General features: G+C 48.9%; 1 protein-coding gene across 3 annotated transcripts in view; it reads left to right on the top strand.

Moving 5' to 3' along the window:
• The window catches only part of RAPGEF3 (Rap guanine nucleotide exchange factor 3), a 67,374-nt gene that overhangs the window by 45,944 nt on the left and 5,052 nt on the right, over positions 1 to 16,378 (top strand). For 2 of the 3 annotated variants that reach the window (XM_077329286.1, XM_077329288.1), the window contains exons 15-26: positions 1,082 to 1,164; positions 1,725 to 1,767; positions 3,317 to 3,398; positions 6,617 to 6,763; positions 8,184 to 8,281; positions 9,164 to 9,289; positions 10,330 to 10,511; positions 11,336 to 11,426; positions 14,689 to 14,739; positions 15,438 to 15,525; positions 15,620 to 15,684; positions 15,971 to 16,025. In XM_077329286.1, coding sequence (XP_077185401.1) covers positions 1,082 to 1,164; positions 1,725 to 1,767; positions 3,317 to 3,398; positions 6,617 to 6,763; positions 8,184 to 8,281; positions 9,164 to 9,289; positions 10,330 to 10,511; positions 11,336 to 11,426; positions 14,689 to 14,739; positions 15,438 to 15,525; positions 15,620 to 15,684; positions 15,971 to 16,025 — 1,111 coding nt within the window. The remainder of the gene's footprint in view (positions 1 to 1,081; positions 1,165 to 1,724; positions 1,768 to 3,316; positions 3,399 to 6,616; positions 6,764 to 8,183; positions 8,282 to 9,163; positions 9,290 to 10,329; positions 10,512 to 11,335; positions 11,427 to 14,688; positions 14,740 to 15,437; positions 15,526 to 15,619; positions 15,685 to 15,970; positions 16,026 to 16,378) is intronic. The other variant, XM_077329287.1, reaches the window with a different exon arrangement.

Here is a 16,378-nt window from a genome sequence, read left to right as displayed (position 1 = left end):
GGACTCCTCAGTCAGAACTGCATTATTAGTGCTGTGACTAGCCCAAGGTCACCCAGCTGCCTGCCTGTGGAGGTGGAGTGGGGAATCAAACCCGGTTCTCCAGATTAGAGGCCACCACACTTAACCACTACACCAAGCTGGCTCTGTAATTACTCATAGGGTAAAGCCGGCTTTCTCAACCAGGGTTTCATGAAAACCTGGGGTTTCTTGATGGCCCTGGAAGGGTTTCCTGAATGGCTAGGAGTTAATTATTTTAAAAATATATTTAAACAATTTGTTAAACATTTATCGGGTGATATGACCATATATTGTCATGTTGACCTGTGGGGGAGGCCCCCCAAATGGCCAATGATGGGCATGGAGGGGGTGGGGAGGGGGGGGCCTCAGGCGGGCGTGTCCACAGCTCTGCTTCCCAACCATATCCTGCACGATTGAGCCACTTCTGGAGTTTCTCGAAGCCTAAACAACGTTTCAGGTGTTTCTGAGTGGTAAAAGAGTTGAAAAAGGCTGGGGAAAGTAATGAAAGAATAATGGTTGTGTCAAGATTGAACTAAGTAATTAAAGCCAAGAGAAATCACCCAAAACTGTAGACAAAACCCAGCCTCTTCTTTGCCTATTTGTGGAAGAGAGAGCAAGGGTAAAAAGACTATATGGGGCCAGTGGCAAAGTTCAATTTGAAGGAAGCTGTGTTCTCTTTTGTCTGGGTAAGAATAGTCTGCTTGTACAATCAACTCCACGGCAACATATTTTGGCAGCTTTCTCATGTTTTGTGTGCTCTGACCACTCCGAGGATGTGGGAAAAGTGGAGTTGGACAGTTCCTCATTCGTTCTACTGTAAGGACACCTCTTTCTCTGTGTCTTTTAAAAAGAATTACCCCCTTTCCTCCCACATGCTTGGACTTCCTCTGTGTATTTGGCTCCACCTCCATTGGCAGCCATTTTGCCGTTGTCTTTGTCACCTGAGGCAGCCATTTTGTGGTTCTACCCACCACCCTATATCAGAATTCACTCACAGGCTCAAAAACCCCTGCCTTAAATATGTCTCATAGCCAAGCGATCATATTGGACCGTTGTCTTCCAGAACCTTTCAGAATGTGCGGCCCAGGATGCCCGGTTGGGTCCTGTCCTGAGGGAGCAGCTGCAAGACCATCGCAGGAACAGAGTGTGAGTCCACTGCTCTGTCTCTGAATATCCTGCCATATCAAATTGTTTGGGATTGGAGGAAGAAATGGACACGAGTGGGAAGGTCTGTCTTTTGTACAGTGGCTCAGTTAGACAGCGATGTACACATAAAAGAACCTTGGATTGCCTCATTCCTGAAACTTTTAGTCAGGAATGGGAAACGCAGTGATTAACAATCAAGGGTTCTTTTAAGGATGTATGAAGAGCCCTGTTGAATCAGGCCAAACGTCCATGTAGGCCAGCATTCAGTCTTACACAGTGGCCAACGAGTTCCTCTGGAGGGCCAACAGCAAGGCATGGAGGCCGAAGCCTTCCCTGGATGTTGCTTCCTTTCTGAGATCTCTGATGCACTGGGTTGACACTTTCATTGAGCTCTTTGTTATGACCTCAAGATCTTTTAGTCTCTCAGACATTTACCACACGAAAGCCGCTAAGCTAGACTGGTTTTAGACCTGGGGCTTGGTGCCCTGATTCTTCCTGCTTTTAATAGTTCTTTCTGGTCTGAAATACACTCCTGACAGCTGTTTTCTCTCCCTGGATAGGTTAGAAAATGGCAGCAGCCATACCCTGTCTCCGAAACTTCAGGTAACCTGCCGATTTTTTAGCCGAGGGTCCTACAGTTATCTTATTGCTTTAGGATGCTCTGGGCTGATCCTGCGTTGAGCAGGGGGTGGGACTAGATGGCCTGTCTGGCCCCTTCCAACTCTGTGATTCTATGATTCTAAGCAATGGCTGGACAGAGACTTCTCCTGGATGCTTTAGGCTGATCTTGCATTGAGCAGGGGGTGGGACTAAATGGCCTGTCTGGCCCCTTCCAACTCTATGATTCTATGATTCTACTGCTCTTCCCAAAGCTGTGTGGGAGGGACGTTATTGCACAAGGGCGACATTATGCAAAGTGAACACATTTGTCTGGCTTCCCACAAATCAGTTTGCTTCTGAAAATTGACCCCCTTTGGAGATATTCTCAAGGGATATAGAAGTAGGGTAGTGAGTATCTTGCATACTGCAGGAGGGTTGGACTAGATGACCCAGGAGGTCCCTTCCAACTCTATGATTCTAAGATTCCAGTAGCATAAAGGAAGAGCTTGCCCTGGAACTGTTCCCGGAAGACCTGGATTTTGCAGCTGGGATCAAGTGTCCCAGGGAAAGCTTTCAATATGAATTTGTTTACTTTGCAAAATGTCTTCTCTACCGAACCATGACGAAGAGAGGTTCTGAAGCAGTCCTCCTGCCCATTAGAAATCCTGCGTGATGCACCACTAATTCCAACTTCTGAGGCATCTCCAGGCATCATCTTACAATGTGCCAAGCTGCAGATTTATGAACTAGAAACTTGCATTGCAAAAAGTGCAATCTGAGGATCTTTGGATATTGAATTCTGGGGCCCGGTACCATTTTCCTAGCTTGCCCAGAGCTGTCATGGAATTACGGGATGGGATGAAGGTGTCAGACAAGGCTATATTTTAGAAACGCGTTAAACATTTATCCAGTGCTATGACCATATAGGGTCATGTTGAACCCCCCAAAATGGCCAATGATGGGCCTGGAGGGGGTGGGAAGGGGAGGAGCCCCAGGTGGGTGTGTCCACAGCTCTGCTTCCCAACCCTGTTCTGCATGATGGTGCCACTTCTGGGGTTTCTTGAAGCTTGAAGGATGTTTCAGGGGTTTCTCAATGCTAAATAAGTTGAGAAAGGCTGGACTAGACTCACAACCAGACATGCCCTGGGGGAGCCCTCTTCAAACAGTGCTCCTTCACCAGATGCCACAAGGCGGGAGAAGAACCTTCCCTCCCAATTTTCATCAGTGGAAACAGCAGGAGGGAAGTTTTGCCCCCTTTCTCTGTCTCTGCATGTCTTTCCTTAGGCACACAGAGCCAGAGAAAAAGGGTGAAAAGCCCCCCTTTGATGCTGCCATTTCTGCGGGCAAAAGTAGGGGGGGAGGAAAACTGGAAACTCCTCCTCCTTCCACGCAGCATGGGATGAACAAGCTGCTGTGCGAGGTGGGGTGCCCCGATGTGTGGGTCTGGTTGCATCCCTTCCCCCGGTGACCTGCCGAGTGTCGGGCTTATCTTGTGTTTGACCAAAGTGACATGGGTTGCATTGGCTCATCCCTTCCTTTCCCTCATTGCCAGGTGAGGAATGCCGTGGACTGGTTTGCCAGCCCGGAGGAGCCATTTCTGAACAGCAGCTACACCATCCGAGCGCAGGACAAAAGTAAGTGCCTTTGCTAGCTCTCCAGGAGGATAAAGCCTCCTGCTGCTTACTTGACATTCTGTACTTAGTTACCAACAAGAGAAGCAAACCAACTCTGTTATTAGAAGGGAAGATATTACGGCCAAAGATATTACTTTGGACACATCATGCGATTGAACTCATTGGAGAAATCATTAATGCTCGACGTGGTCAGCGGTAAAAAGAGACGTGATCACCAAAGGATCCACTGGCTCAACATGATCAAAGCTGATACAGGGATTATTATTATTATTATTCGATTTATTACCCGCCACTCCCTTGCGGCTCGTGGCGGGTTACAACATTATAAACCCCAATAAAATCCATTAAAATCCATTAACAACCGCTACCGTTCCTTATTGGTTAGCAAGCTAACCTGGCAAGATCGGCTAACTAATCAACTTCCCCCTCCTCCTACTAGCAGGTGGGAAGGGGATACTGATGGTACCAATCCTCAATCCCAATCCCAGGTCCCAGGTCCCGGGGGGGCCTAGATGTTAGCCTTGGCCTCAACCATAAACCTGGCGGAAGAGCTCCGTCTTGCAGGCCCTGCGAAACGATGGAAGATCCCGCAGGGCCCGCAGCTCTCCTGGGAGCTCATTCCACCAGGCAGGGGCCAGGACCGAAAAGGCCCTGGCCCTGGTCGAGGCCAGGTGTGCTTCCCTAGGGCCGGGATGACCATGAACCACCTAAAAGAAGCAGTCAGAGACAGGGGCGCATGGCGAAGACTTTCCTATAGAATTGCCGAGGGTCGGACATAACTGAACAGAGATCATCATCATCACCACATAGGATCAATCTCTCAACTACCCCCCAATGACAGGCCACTTGGAGGGTTTGGCCAGCCGGCTGCTGCTCTCCTTTCCTAGATGCTGCGAAAAATTAAGGCTTTCCAACCGCTTCACTCTTGCCACCTGGCCACGCATTTGGGCTACGATGGCAACATGTAGAGCCCTTTGGGATCACAAGCGTGACCCGTTGAGTCCAGCATCCTGTCTCTAATATCAACATGTTGCTGGTCCCTGGACCAAAGGAAGTGTGTCCGGCTTCAACCAGGGCCGGGGCCTTTTTGGCCATGGCCCCAGCCTGGTGCAATGAGCTGCCAATTGAGGCTGAGGTCCCGACGGAAGAACCTAATTCCCGCAGCGCTCTTCCACCAGGCCTTCAGTCGAGGCTGGAAGAAGCTGATGAATTCGTCCATTTAGCTTATGGCCAACAAAACGTACGGGCCTCCCCTCATTCATCTTTCGGTTAATTCCCTCCATCAAATTAGAACTTGAATAATAATGCTACATATTGCCCATAAAGTGGGCTAGGTGGCGGATCGATTAACGAACACGCAGGAACATTGGAGTGCCGTAGGGTTTTAAAGAATGTTTTAACTGATTTTATATTGATGGACATGCGATACGTGTTATGAACCAGCCTTTCCTGGGTGTACAACTGATCTCCAAGTGACAGAGACCAATTCACCTGGAGAAATTGGCTATGCGGGAAAGTGAACTATATGGCATTATACCCCATTGAAATCTCGTTAGTGGGAATAAGGTTGCCAGCTAACCCCCTGACCACCAGTAGGGGGAGCATTTACTGGGAGCAAAGAGAAGCCTAGGCAGAGGTTGCCAGTGACATCACTTCCAGCACACACAGGAAGTGACATCATCACATCAGTGGTGACATGAAGATCCTCTGGCATTTGGGCCAAAAATTGACCGTAGAAATCTTACCATAGAGTTTGTACCCAAATACCAGAGTGACCCTGTATCAGGAACAACATTGACATCTGGTTTGGAACACACCGAAATGGCATTGCCATGTTGCCAATGACACAGGCTAGGCTTCCTTTTGCTGCTGGCAAGTCCCCGGCCAGCCAGTGGATTGGCACTACGGGAGGGGCCCCTGGTGGGAGTCTGGCCACACTAAGTGGGAGCCACTAGTGGAAAAGGCCAGGCTTGGGTAGACAGGTCCAGATACACACATGTGTCCGGAGGGAAAGGGAAATCCATTGACAAAATCCAGAATCTTTGCCCGCCCAGTGCCTGCTTTCTGCACAAGACTTCCAGGCCAAATTTATTCTGAACTCTTGTTTGCAAGGCTCATTCCCCGGGGGGTGGTTGGGGGATGCACCAAGTTCAGAGAGAGCTATAGCATTCTGGCGGGGTTCTGGCGTGCTGGGCTGCAGCTGGCCGAGCCGCTCCCTTCCTGTGCAAAAGCGCATTCCCCTCTGCTGGTCTCGCAGGCCTCCCTGCTGAGCAGCAAAGCACAGCATGCAGAAGGTCACGTCCTTGGGGTTGGCCGGGATTGCCTGTGGCACACAAACAAACAAACTGTCCCCAGCGTGCACGCTGTCTTTGGCCTGGTCTTGCAGCCTGGAGGTTAGGCAAATCGAGCCCACTTGAGGACAATCCGAAGTTGAAGCCTTGCGTGCATGACGTCAAAGCGCACATATAGAGCTCAGTTCCGTGGCACACTTTGGCCATGCACATCCTCTGGCGTGGGTGGAAACACAGAGCCCTTCCGAATAGCCCTGGCAACTGGTCAAGTTGAATGGATTCCATTGTGCATTGCTATTTGTGCAAGACGTGGAGCAAACTAGGTTGCCAAGTCCCCCTCTCACCTGGCCACTGGTGATGGATGGGGGGGGCGGGGTTTGGGATGCCGGCCCCATGTTGGGAACTCCTGGAGATTTAGGGGCGGAGCCTGCCGGGGACAAGGACCTCACTAGAGCATAATGCTATGGAGTCCACCTTCCAAGGTGGCCTTTTCCTCCAGGGGAACTGATCCCTCTAGTCTGGAAAGGAGCTGCAATTCCAAGGGATGCCCATGTCACAGACACCCTGTGCGGGAGGTGGTGCTGAGAGAGCCCTGACAGAACTGATCTGTGAGAACAGCTATACCAGGACTGTGATGAGCCCAAGGTCACCCAGCTGGCTGGATGTGGAGGAGTGCAGAATCAAACCCAGCTCGCCAGATCAGAAGCTGCCACTCTTAACCATGATGCCACGCTGGCTCTCTCATCCTCTTGGCCTGCCTGTCTTGAGACAGGGATAAGCAGACCCCGCTGCGATCATGTTAGTGAATTCATTGCGTTGATGAATAATTTTTTTTTTAAAGATCTATGACTTTCCGGGTGCCTTTGCTGCCAGTCGCCTTTGTTCATGTCCCTCCCTTTGTCTTCCTGCTCCGTCTGTTCCTGGAAGTTCCCTACGACATCTACAGGCCAGACTATTCCTGCCTCACGACAGTGCTGCCGGTGAACGCCCCCGTGCAGGAAGTCCTGGCCTCGCTGGCAGACAGTCCCGGCTGGAGCAAAGAATGGATTCTCGTCAAGGTCAATTCAGCAGGGGGTGAGTGAGACGCATACTGTGGTGGGTGGGCATTGGCTCTTCCTCCTGAGAACTGGGCTGAATCTGCACAGAGCTTTTATTCCAATCCCAGGTCAATTCAGTCCCTGCCGTTTCCACTTAATGTGATTTCCATTTTGATTTTGGGCAATTTAAATTTCCCTTCTGCAAGCAGGATTGGCCTTCTGACCAGCCAGTGGAGACCCACTTGGCTGGGCAGATAATGCTGTTTCAATGACAGCTTGGACCTGAGGGTTAGCATTATTTTATATCACAACAACAATCCTGCAAGGTGGCTTAAGGCTGCAGGAGAGTGACTAGCCCAAGGTGAACGGGCAAGCTGGACGTGTCAGAGCGGGGGTCCGAGGAGGATAAAACGGAGGAGAGGAGAACAATGGAAACCACTTTGGGTGGCCCCTGAGGAGAAAAGCAGAGATGGGGCCAGGATGGACCTGGTTGAGGTCATGTGAGCTTCTTTGGGGTCAGTGATCACCAGGCAGTGGGTGGTGGTAGAGCGTAGAGCTCTTTGATGCCCTTTAAGGTGATTAGCAGAACCTTAAGCCTGATCTGGAATTCGACTGGTAGCCAGCACAGTTATTGGAGCACGGGCTGAATGTGGGCCCTCCATGGTGTTGCTAGGAAGGTCACTGCATTCTGGACCAGCTGTAGTTTATGGGTCAATGCTAAGGGCAGGCCTGCATACAGCGAGCTGCAGAAGTCCAGTCCAGAGGTGACTGTCATGTGGATCGCTGTGGCTATGTGTTCCAGGGTCAAGTAGGGCGCTTGGCGAAGGTGGTAGAATGCCAGCCATGCTACTTTTGTGACCTGAGCCTCCATTGAGAGTGAGGCATCGCGAATCTCACCCAGGTTCTTGGTGGAGCGGGCCACTGATAGCTGCACTCCATCCAGGGAGGGTAGGTGCGCTTCCTCACTTGGGCTCTTCCTGCCCAGCCACAGGACCTCCGTCTTTGAAGGACTGAGCTTTAGGCGTCTCTGCTTGAGCCATCTCGTCACAACTTCCAGGAAGCTGGCTGATGCTTCTGGGGGAGTGTCAGGGCGACCATCCATCAGGAGGAAGAGCAGGGTGTCATCCACATATTAGTGGCAACCCAGCCCGAACTTCCGCACCAGCTGAGAAACAGGGGGCATAAAGATGTTGACTAGGATTGGAGAGAGGACTGCTCTGAGACTCTAACAATAACAATAACAATAGCAATAGCAATAACAATAACAATAACAATAAATGTATTTGTATCCTGCCCTTCCCTGCTATTGTTGCTCTCTTCATTCATGAGTCACATGGTCCTTGTTGGGGAGGTTAAAAAAGCACCTTAGATTTGGGGAGAACTGAAGAGAGCAACCCTGCCACCTTGTGGCCACTGTGGGCATCACCATGTCTCTTGCTCGTTTCCATCTCTGACAGATAAAGAGGTGTTGCCCATGGAGTCCATTGGCGTGTTTACATCCCTGGGGGTGAACGAGAGGCTCTTTGTCGTCAGTCTTCAGGAACTTCACACCTTGGTGAGTGAGTCTCCTCTGTATGTCGGGGCAGGGCAGATGTTCTCCACCAGGAAGTCCAGAAACTTGGGCATAACTTTTCACGGATCAGTGGGGAGATCAAGCATGCGGTTTCCAAAGGGGGCAAGTAACTTACTCCAGGGCCACTTGGACTTGGGGAAATGAAGTGATCCAGGATTCACAACTCTGGGTTGGGAAACACCTGGACATTTGGAAGTGGACCTGGGGACAAAGGAGTTTGGGGTGGGCAGGGACCTCAGCGATCTATAATGCCATAGAGTCCACCCTCCAAAACCCTAGGAGAGCTGATCTCTGTCACCTTGGAAACCAATTCTAATTCTGGGAGATCTCCAGGACCTACCTGGAGGCTGGCAACCGCACAAGCCCCTCCTCTTGCCCCCAAAACTCACTGGTTGTCTTCAAACAGTGGCTGGACAGACAATTATCCTGGATGCTTTAGGCTGATCTTGTATTGAACACGAGTTGGATTATATGGCCTCTATGGACATTCCTACTCCAATATTCTATATTACCGTCCTGAAGCAAATCAGGCCCCTGCAGATTTTTATGACTCAGTTCCCCATAGGCACAAGCTGACACATGTTCAGGGATTCTTGCTAGAAACAGTATCCTGTAACTCTATCCTGCCTGGCAGCTGCAATCTCTGGTAGAAATCTTTCGCATCACTTCCTATCTAGTCCTTCTACTGGGAGATGCTGGGGATTGAACTGGGGATCTTCTGCCTGCAAAGCAGTTGCTCTACCACTGTGTCATGGTCCCCACCATTGAAAAGCAAGATATCATGGCGGAAGTGTACACCGGAGGATGCACTGGCAATGGGGATGCCTGTCCGTAGCAGCATTAGCACCCTTCTCGTTCATATAGGCCCCTCACCCTGAGCAGCTGGGACCCACCGTGGGCTCCTGGGACAACCTGGAGTTCATCAGTTCCAAGGACCTCTCCAGCCAGATCACCGAGCATGACTGGAACCTCTTCCATAGCATCCATCAGGTAAGAAGGCATTCGCCCCTGGAATTGTGCCAACTCAACCAGACACCTACCCAAGTGAGCTTGGCCCGGAGTAGAAATGGCCACCTCTCACCTTGTGGGTGAGGGGAAGCAGGTGTTAAGGTGGAGCTGAGTGGAGACCTTGCGGCTTTAAGGAGGGAGTTTATCCGAGACCGTTTCTGCACTGGCAATATCATTTGAGTTTGCCTTTTTAAAGGACCTACTTTTCCATCCGTTTCCACATTAAAATTTGCCTTTTTAGGCACAGCCCCGAACAGCCCCTCTGACTTACCATGCTTTTTGGAAATTCCCAGTTACAAAGATTTCATTCGTCATGGTGGAATCTGATTCGGGGTTGCCCAGTGCAGAAATGCAGGCATTCGGGGGCTTTTCCCCGCACCCACCATTTTTGAGTCATTTGGCACACCCCTTTCCTCATTGCCATTCTCCACCTCCTCCCAAAAATCTGAGTTAAAACAAATGGGGTTATCATTTTACAACACTGTTTCAAGCAATAAAAAACAGTGGCAGTCTTCTCTGATCACCCACATTTTGGGGGGAAAACCCACATCTGTATGCTTGCAGGGAAAGTGGGGAGGCGATCGAGGGTGTAGAATGGTGGAATTTAAGGGGTACAACAAAAAGAAAGCTGAGAGCAGGCACCGATTTGTGCAGGGAGGGATTGAATATGGAGCAAAGCATGATGGGACTCAGGTGCAGAAAGCATACCATGAATTTCAGCCAAGGAAAAAAGGGGAGGAAAGCGCAAATGAGGAAAGCTTAGAGTTGACTCGCTGTCTCCAAAGGAAATCCAAAGAGAGGCTAAAACAAGAAAAGGACTGTTTCTGCACTGGAGGCTTTATGCTGGGCTGCAGGCTGGAGTTTTATTGGGGGCAGGTTCCCCTACCTCTTCTGGCTCCTGCATGGGAAAGCATTTCCCCCGGTGTACCTCATTCCCAGTGCGGAAACGGTTAAGGTCTGCCTCCTAATGCAGAAGCAGTCTGAGACTCTCCCGGCTGTTGTGCTGCTGCTGTTTCTTTAAGGTGGAGCTCATTTACAGCATTTTTGGGCCGCAGAAGTTCCCCAGCGCAACCACGGCCAACCTGGAGCGCTTCCTGCGTCGCTTCAACGAACTCCAGTTTTGGGTCACCACAGAGCTCTGCCTGTGTCCAGACGTCATCAAGAGGGCCCAGCTGCTCCGCAAATTCATCAAGCTGGCTGCACAGTAAGACTCTTCTCGGAGCAGGGGGGCCGGCTCCAGGTTGGGGAATTCCTGGAGATTTGTGGGGTGGGGCCTGGAGAAAGTGAGGATTTGGGGTGGGGAAGGAGAGCAGCGGTGTATAAACGCCTTGGAGTCCCCCCTCCAAAGCAGCCATTTTCTCCAGGGGGAACTGATCTCTGTTGTCTGGAGATACATTGTAATTCCAGGAGATCTTGGAGATGTTTTACAAAACCCACCAGAAGGTGATCTGGCTGGCCTGTCTTTCTGGGATAAATAAACAGAAAGAAATTTCCAAGCTGGCGATGGCAAAAATCTTTATTCAGAACGAGTTCCTAGGTATAAAACCTCGTTTTCGTATTTTACTTCCTCAGTAAACTTATTTCTAAATTGGTTTTTTTTCAGGGATACAAACAAGTCTTCAGCCCCGTACTAAATGGTCATTTATAAGATCGTTACCTTTATGGACCTTTGATACTAATCGACCCAAATTATATGGCTTAAAATACAAAGTATAAGGTATATAAAATATAAGAATTAGGTAGTGGGTTGAAGACTTTGTTTGTATCCCTGAAAAAAAAAACCAATTCAGAAATAAGTTTACTGAGGAAGTAAAATACGAAAACAAGGTTTTATACCCTAGGAACATGTTCTGAATAAAGCTTTTTGCCATCGCCAGCTTGGAAATTTCTTTCTATTTATTCATCTTCAACGGGTTGTTTCTGGGATAATTGGCAGTTCCGGTTGCCCTTTGAAAGTCCGGTGTGGAAACCCAGCTTGGATCTCAGCTCCTACTTGGGCTGAGTGTCCCCCTTTGACTTTTCTTTCAGCCTGAAGGACCAGAAGAACCTGAACTCCTTCTTCGCCGTGATGTTTGGCTTGGGCCACTCCAGCGTCAGCCGGCTCTCTAGGACGTGGGAAGTACGTTTGTGGTGCAGAGGGGAGGGGACACCGTCGGCTTGGAGATGGTTGGCTGGGATCCACTGGAATGTTTCTGTCAACAGAAGGACTTCAGCCCAACAAGTGCTCCTGTCTCGCCTCCCCTCTCCTGCTGCAGCTGAAAGAGTCCTCTGAAATGCTGCTCTTTGGGGGAGCGGGCGGAACACCACGGGAGGGGGGGGACGACATTTGGGGATGCACCAGGGGGGTGAGAAATCCCACTGTGCCCCTGGAACTCCTTTGATTCCTGGGAATCAAGCTTTCTGGCGGAAAGGGCTGTCAAGTTGCAGCCAGTCTCTGGCAACTCTGCCGGGCCTTGGCAAGGCAAGAGATGTTCAGAGGTCGTTGGCTACTGCAAGAGTTCTACCCCACCATTCCCCAGGGCTCAAGGCGGCGTACAGCAAATTTAAAACACAATAATAGTTTAAAAAACGAATTTCCATCTTAAAATACAATCCGTTTCTTTCTTTAAAAAAAAAATCTACGGCCGCCTCTTCTCGTATAGCAAATAAAATTTACGGGGGGACACGTGGAGTAGAGGTGGTTCGCCATTGCCTGCTTCTGTGTAGCAACCCTGGACTTCCTATTCCACCACTGAGTAGGGCTGACCCTGCTTCCAAGATCTGACAAGGGCTAGCCAGTAGGGGGGAAGTGTAACTGACGGCCACCTTTTACCTACCCATAAGGGAAGTTTAGGTTTAGCTTCTGAGCATTCGCAGAGTGCAAATTCGACATTTCTATTAGGACAGTGTAAATTTTTTCCTGCCGTGTTAGAAGAATTGCATGCTGCAATGCCCTGCCAGCAGCTCAGAGGAAGGGTCGTTTTCTCCAAATATCTCCAAGCCAACACAACTGGGACTGCCAAAGGGCAGGACTGGGTTCACGATCACCCCTCGTTCTCTCTTACTGTCCAGAATTCAAAGCAGAAAGAGACAAATTTCTGGGGAAATGGATTTTGAAATATTCATCCTTTTTGGATTTTGGATAATGTAAGACTAAGATTGTTTTTGATCTGTTTAGGTCAATATTGTGCTTTTGATGTAGTACACTACTGTTTTAAATTCTCAAATTTTGTAGGTTTATGGCAGGGATGGCTAAATTGTGGCTCTCCAGGGGTCCATTGACCACAATGACCATGAATCTCTGCACTATGGCCAATTGGCAGGGGCTCATGGTAATTGTAGTCCATGGACATCTCGAGAGTCACAGTTTGGCCACTTCTGGCTTTTGGGCTATTAAACCTGAACAAAACTGATTTCAACTATCCATAATCCCAGACCATCTGTGTGTATTCTTGCAGAGTTCATGCTGGTTGCATGTTGGCCAGATCTACCCCAATTTCGACACTCTGTCACAGGGGTAGTCAAACTGCGGCCCTCCAGATGTCCATGGACTACAATCCCCATGATCCTCTGCCAGCAAATGCTGGCAGGGGCTCATGGGAATTGTAGTCCATGGACATCTGGAGAGCCGCAGTTTGACTACCCCTGCTCTGTCAAGCCACAGCTTCCTGCATCCTGGAAAATATCCCCCACATAGGCCAAACAAGCGGAGCTTTACAGATGTGTGGGAACAACCAGATGACTCAGCTATCTCAGCGAAAGAAGCTCAGCCTGGTCTAGCTGGGCTCAGGATCAGCCCCCCTCGATGCCTGTTGGGTATTCGGGGAGGTTTCCTTAACTCAAAGATTATAGCCCGACTTCCTATTTTGCAATCGAGAAAAACAAACCATGCTGAGCAGAAATCCAAACAAGGATGGGACATCTGTACTCTTATCAGCCAATAAGCCAAAGGGGGAAACAGCAACAAAATCAGAATGTTTGTTGTTGTAGATGGCTTCTGAGAAGTGGGCCACCCTGATTCATAGCAAGGAACTTGAGCCCTTTCCTCCTGGTGAAGCAATAGGCACTGTGTCCCTCGAGTTCTTTTTTTTCCTCGCCAGCCTTCTCACTCAATCTCGCCCAGTTGCCTTCCCCTCTGCAGCCCCAGTCCCACATGGCTTGGGTCCACATAGGCCCTATAATCCCCGACAGTCAAAGGGGCTTCCCCCTCTTCCTGTCTATCACCGGAGAAAAAGCCGGTAGGAGAGTGTTAAGTGATTTTAAAAGGCATTTGTGTCTATTAGTGCTGGAGACAATGAATTTTACTAACTTTTCCTTCCTCTGCATTCCCCAATGGGCAGACAGACATCTCAGACGCAAAGGTTCCATCCTGAATCTTAGTGTCCACAGACAATTATTGAGTGATCAGAAAGGTTTTGTGCAGCCTACCTGGCTTTTGGTCACGCCTATTACTGGGATGGATTAAAAAGCAAAGGCTTTTGTGTCCATGCACATATTCTCCAGTGGTTCTGGGGTAGGATAGGTTTAGACTTTAGGTAAGAACCTCCTACTGCATACAGGCAGGATCTATTCCCCTTTGATTTTCAGGCTATGCTTGGAACCCAGAAACAGCCTCTAAAATTTGTCTTGTTGAAGAACTACAAACTAAAGAGGATATAAATCAACTGCCGTGTTAGAAGGTTTAGTGGTTTAGTGGTGGAGGGCCATCCTATCAGACTTAAAAGGTGTAAAATGGGAGTCGCCTATCAGAAGACCAAGACTGTACCATTCTTGGGCTTTTTCACATTCTTATTTTCCATGCTTGTGTGTTCCCATTGCTTTGGATTGGCTTTTCCCCCTGTTCCTGCATGTGTTTAACTCCCTCTAGAGGTCAATTCGATATTGCATCACGTTGCACCCAGTGTATCTCTCTGCAGGGTAATTCGATATTCGATTCAATGTTATATCACTTTACATCCAGTGTTATCTCTCTACAGTGTAATATTGAATCGAACACTAGGGGCAGCAAAACACATGCAGAACAGAAAAACAACTACAACAAGGTAACAGGAAACGATAAGCGAGGAAAACGAGAATCCAGAAAAGCTCCTTTTAACAGCCCTGAGCTCTCTTGGGGAATGGCAGGGTACAAATCAGATAATAAATAAAAACAAATAGAAATTCACAGTAAGTGGAGAATGTTCTTCTCTCCGCTATCCCATCATTCATTGATTGATGATTCCCAGCTGAACAAAAGAATGGCATGATGGAGAAGTATTGCATTGGAGATATTGCAAGGAGTTGTGTCACAGCTGTTTTCCATGTGCCAATCACCTCTTGACTTTCAAGTAACAAAAAATGCATGCGTGAGCTTCCCCCTCTTGTGAGCCGTTTCTGAACATGCCGCCTCCTTCTCTTCACAGAAGATTCCGCACAAGACCAGAAAGCTGTATAGCACCCTGGAACGCATGCTGGTGAGTGGAGGTCTTAAAATGTCTTTTGGAAATTTGCTGAGAATTAGGCACGCGCAATTCGGTTTGGATAGTCCGAAAAGTAGGGGGTGGAAAAAGCTGACAAAGAGAATTTCCCACCTCTCCCCAAATACTAGGATTCAAAGGCATCCAATGAAGCTGATCGGCAGCAGGTTCAGGGTGGACAAACGGAAATATTAATTAATGCAGAAAGTGATTAAAAATGTGGAATTTGCTGCCAAAAGATGCAATGATGACCACTGGAATAAACAGCTTTAAAAGGGGATTAGAGAGACTCATGGAGGACAAGTCTATCAGGGGATACCAGCCATGGTGACTCAGGGGAACCTCCATATTCAAGGGCACTGTCTCTGAAGCCCAGAGCTGGGAGGCTGCATCAGGGGAAGGCCTTAATCTCTGTGTCCTGTTGTTGGCTGTCCACGGGAACTGGTTGATCACTGTGTGAGACAGGATGATGGATCCAGCAGGGCTCCTCTGATGTTCTTATGAAGGCCTTGGCTTCTATTGTCATCTTGTTAGCCCTCCGGAGGAATTGGTTGGCCTCTGTGTGAGACAGGATGCTGGTCCAGATGGCCTATTGGACTGATCCAGCAGGACTCTTCTGACATTCTTAATGGTGAACCTAATGCACACTCTTTAGCAATCATTCCAGAATCAATTTTAATTATTTTTCCTCCCAGGACCCCTCTTGGAATCACCGAGTCTACAGACTGGCTATGGCCAAACTAGCCCCACCCATCATCCCCTTTATGCCCCTCCTTCTTAAAGGTACAGTAACATGATTCCTATTAAAACAGTGAAATTGCACCAGCCTTTTGCAGTGAATATATAAGAAAGCTCAGGGCTCACCTTGACCTTACAGATATGACCTTCATCCACGAGGGAAATTGCACGTCGGTGGAGAACCTTGTCAATTTCGAGAAGCTGGTAAGCGGGGAGGGGACGGCATGAGGAAGGGAAGGCGGGATTTATTTTTTTTTAATCTCTTGGCAGTCCTAATTGGATGTTTTCAGTTGCCGTCTCCAATGTGCCTTTTATCATTGCTGTTTTCTTTATATTTGAATTGCGTTGTAAAAATAATAGCTATTTTCTATTGTAAGTTGCCTCGAGGGCCGCAGGGCAGAAAGGCAGCTTTAAAAAATGGTATAAGTACACAAATAAATAGTGAATAAAATGGAATGGTGAATATAACTTGGTGTCTTCTCCGTGACAGCGCATGATGGCCAAGGCTGTTCGTCTCGTGCATCGCTGCCGGAGCCACCCCCACCGTGAGTGAAGGAAAGTGGGCGGGGAAAGGGCAGGGGTAGAAATAGACTAGTAGCGACACCTGTCAGTCAAAGATAGTGGCCACAGCAGAAGAAGAAGAATTGATTCTTATATGCCGCTTTTCTCTACCCAGAGTCTCAAAGTGGCTTACAATCGCCTTCCGTTTCCCCTCCTCACAACAGACACCCTGTGAGGGAGGTGAGGCTGAGAGAGCCCTGAGATTACAGAAGAAGAAGAAGAGTTGGTTCTTATATGCCGCTTTTCTCTACCCGAAGGAGGCTCAAAGCAGCTTACATTCACCTTCCCTTTCCTCTCCCCACAACAAAAATCCTGTGAGGGAGGTGAGGCTGAGAGA

Source organism: Paroedura picta, chromosome 3, assembly GCF_049243985.1.
Source record: "Paroedura picta isolate Pp20150507F chromosome 3, Ppicta_v3.0, whole genome shotgun sequence".
NCBI lineage: Eukaryota > Metazoa > Chordata > Lepidosauria > Squamata > Gekkonidae > Paroedura > Paroedura picta.
The sequence above is the reverse complement of the archived record's forward strand: the minus strand, read 5'-3'. Positions and strand labels throughout refer to the sequence as shown.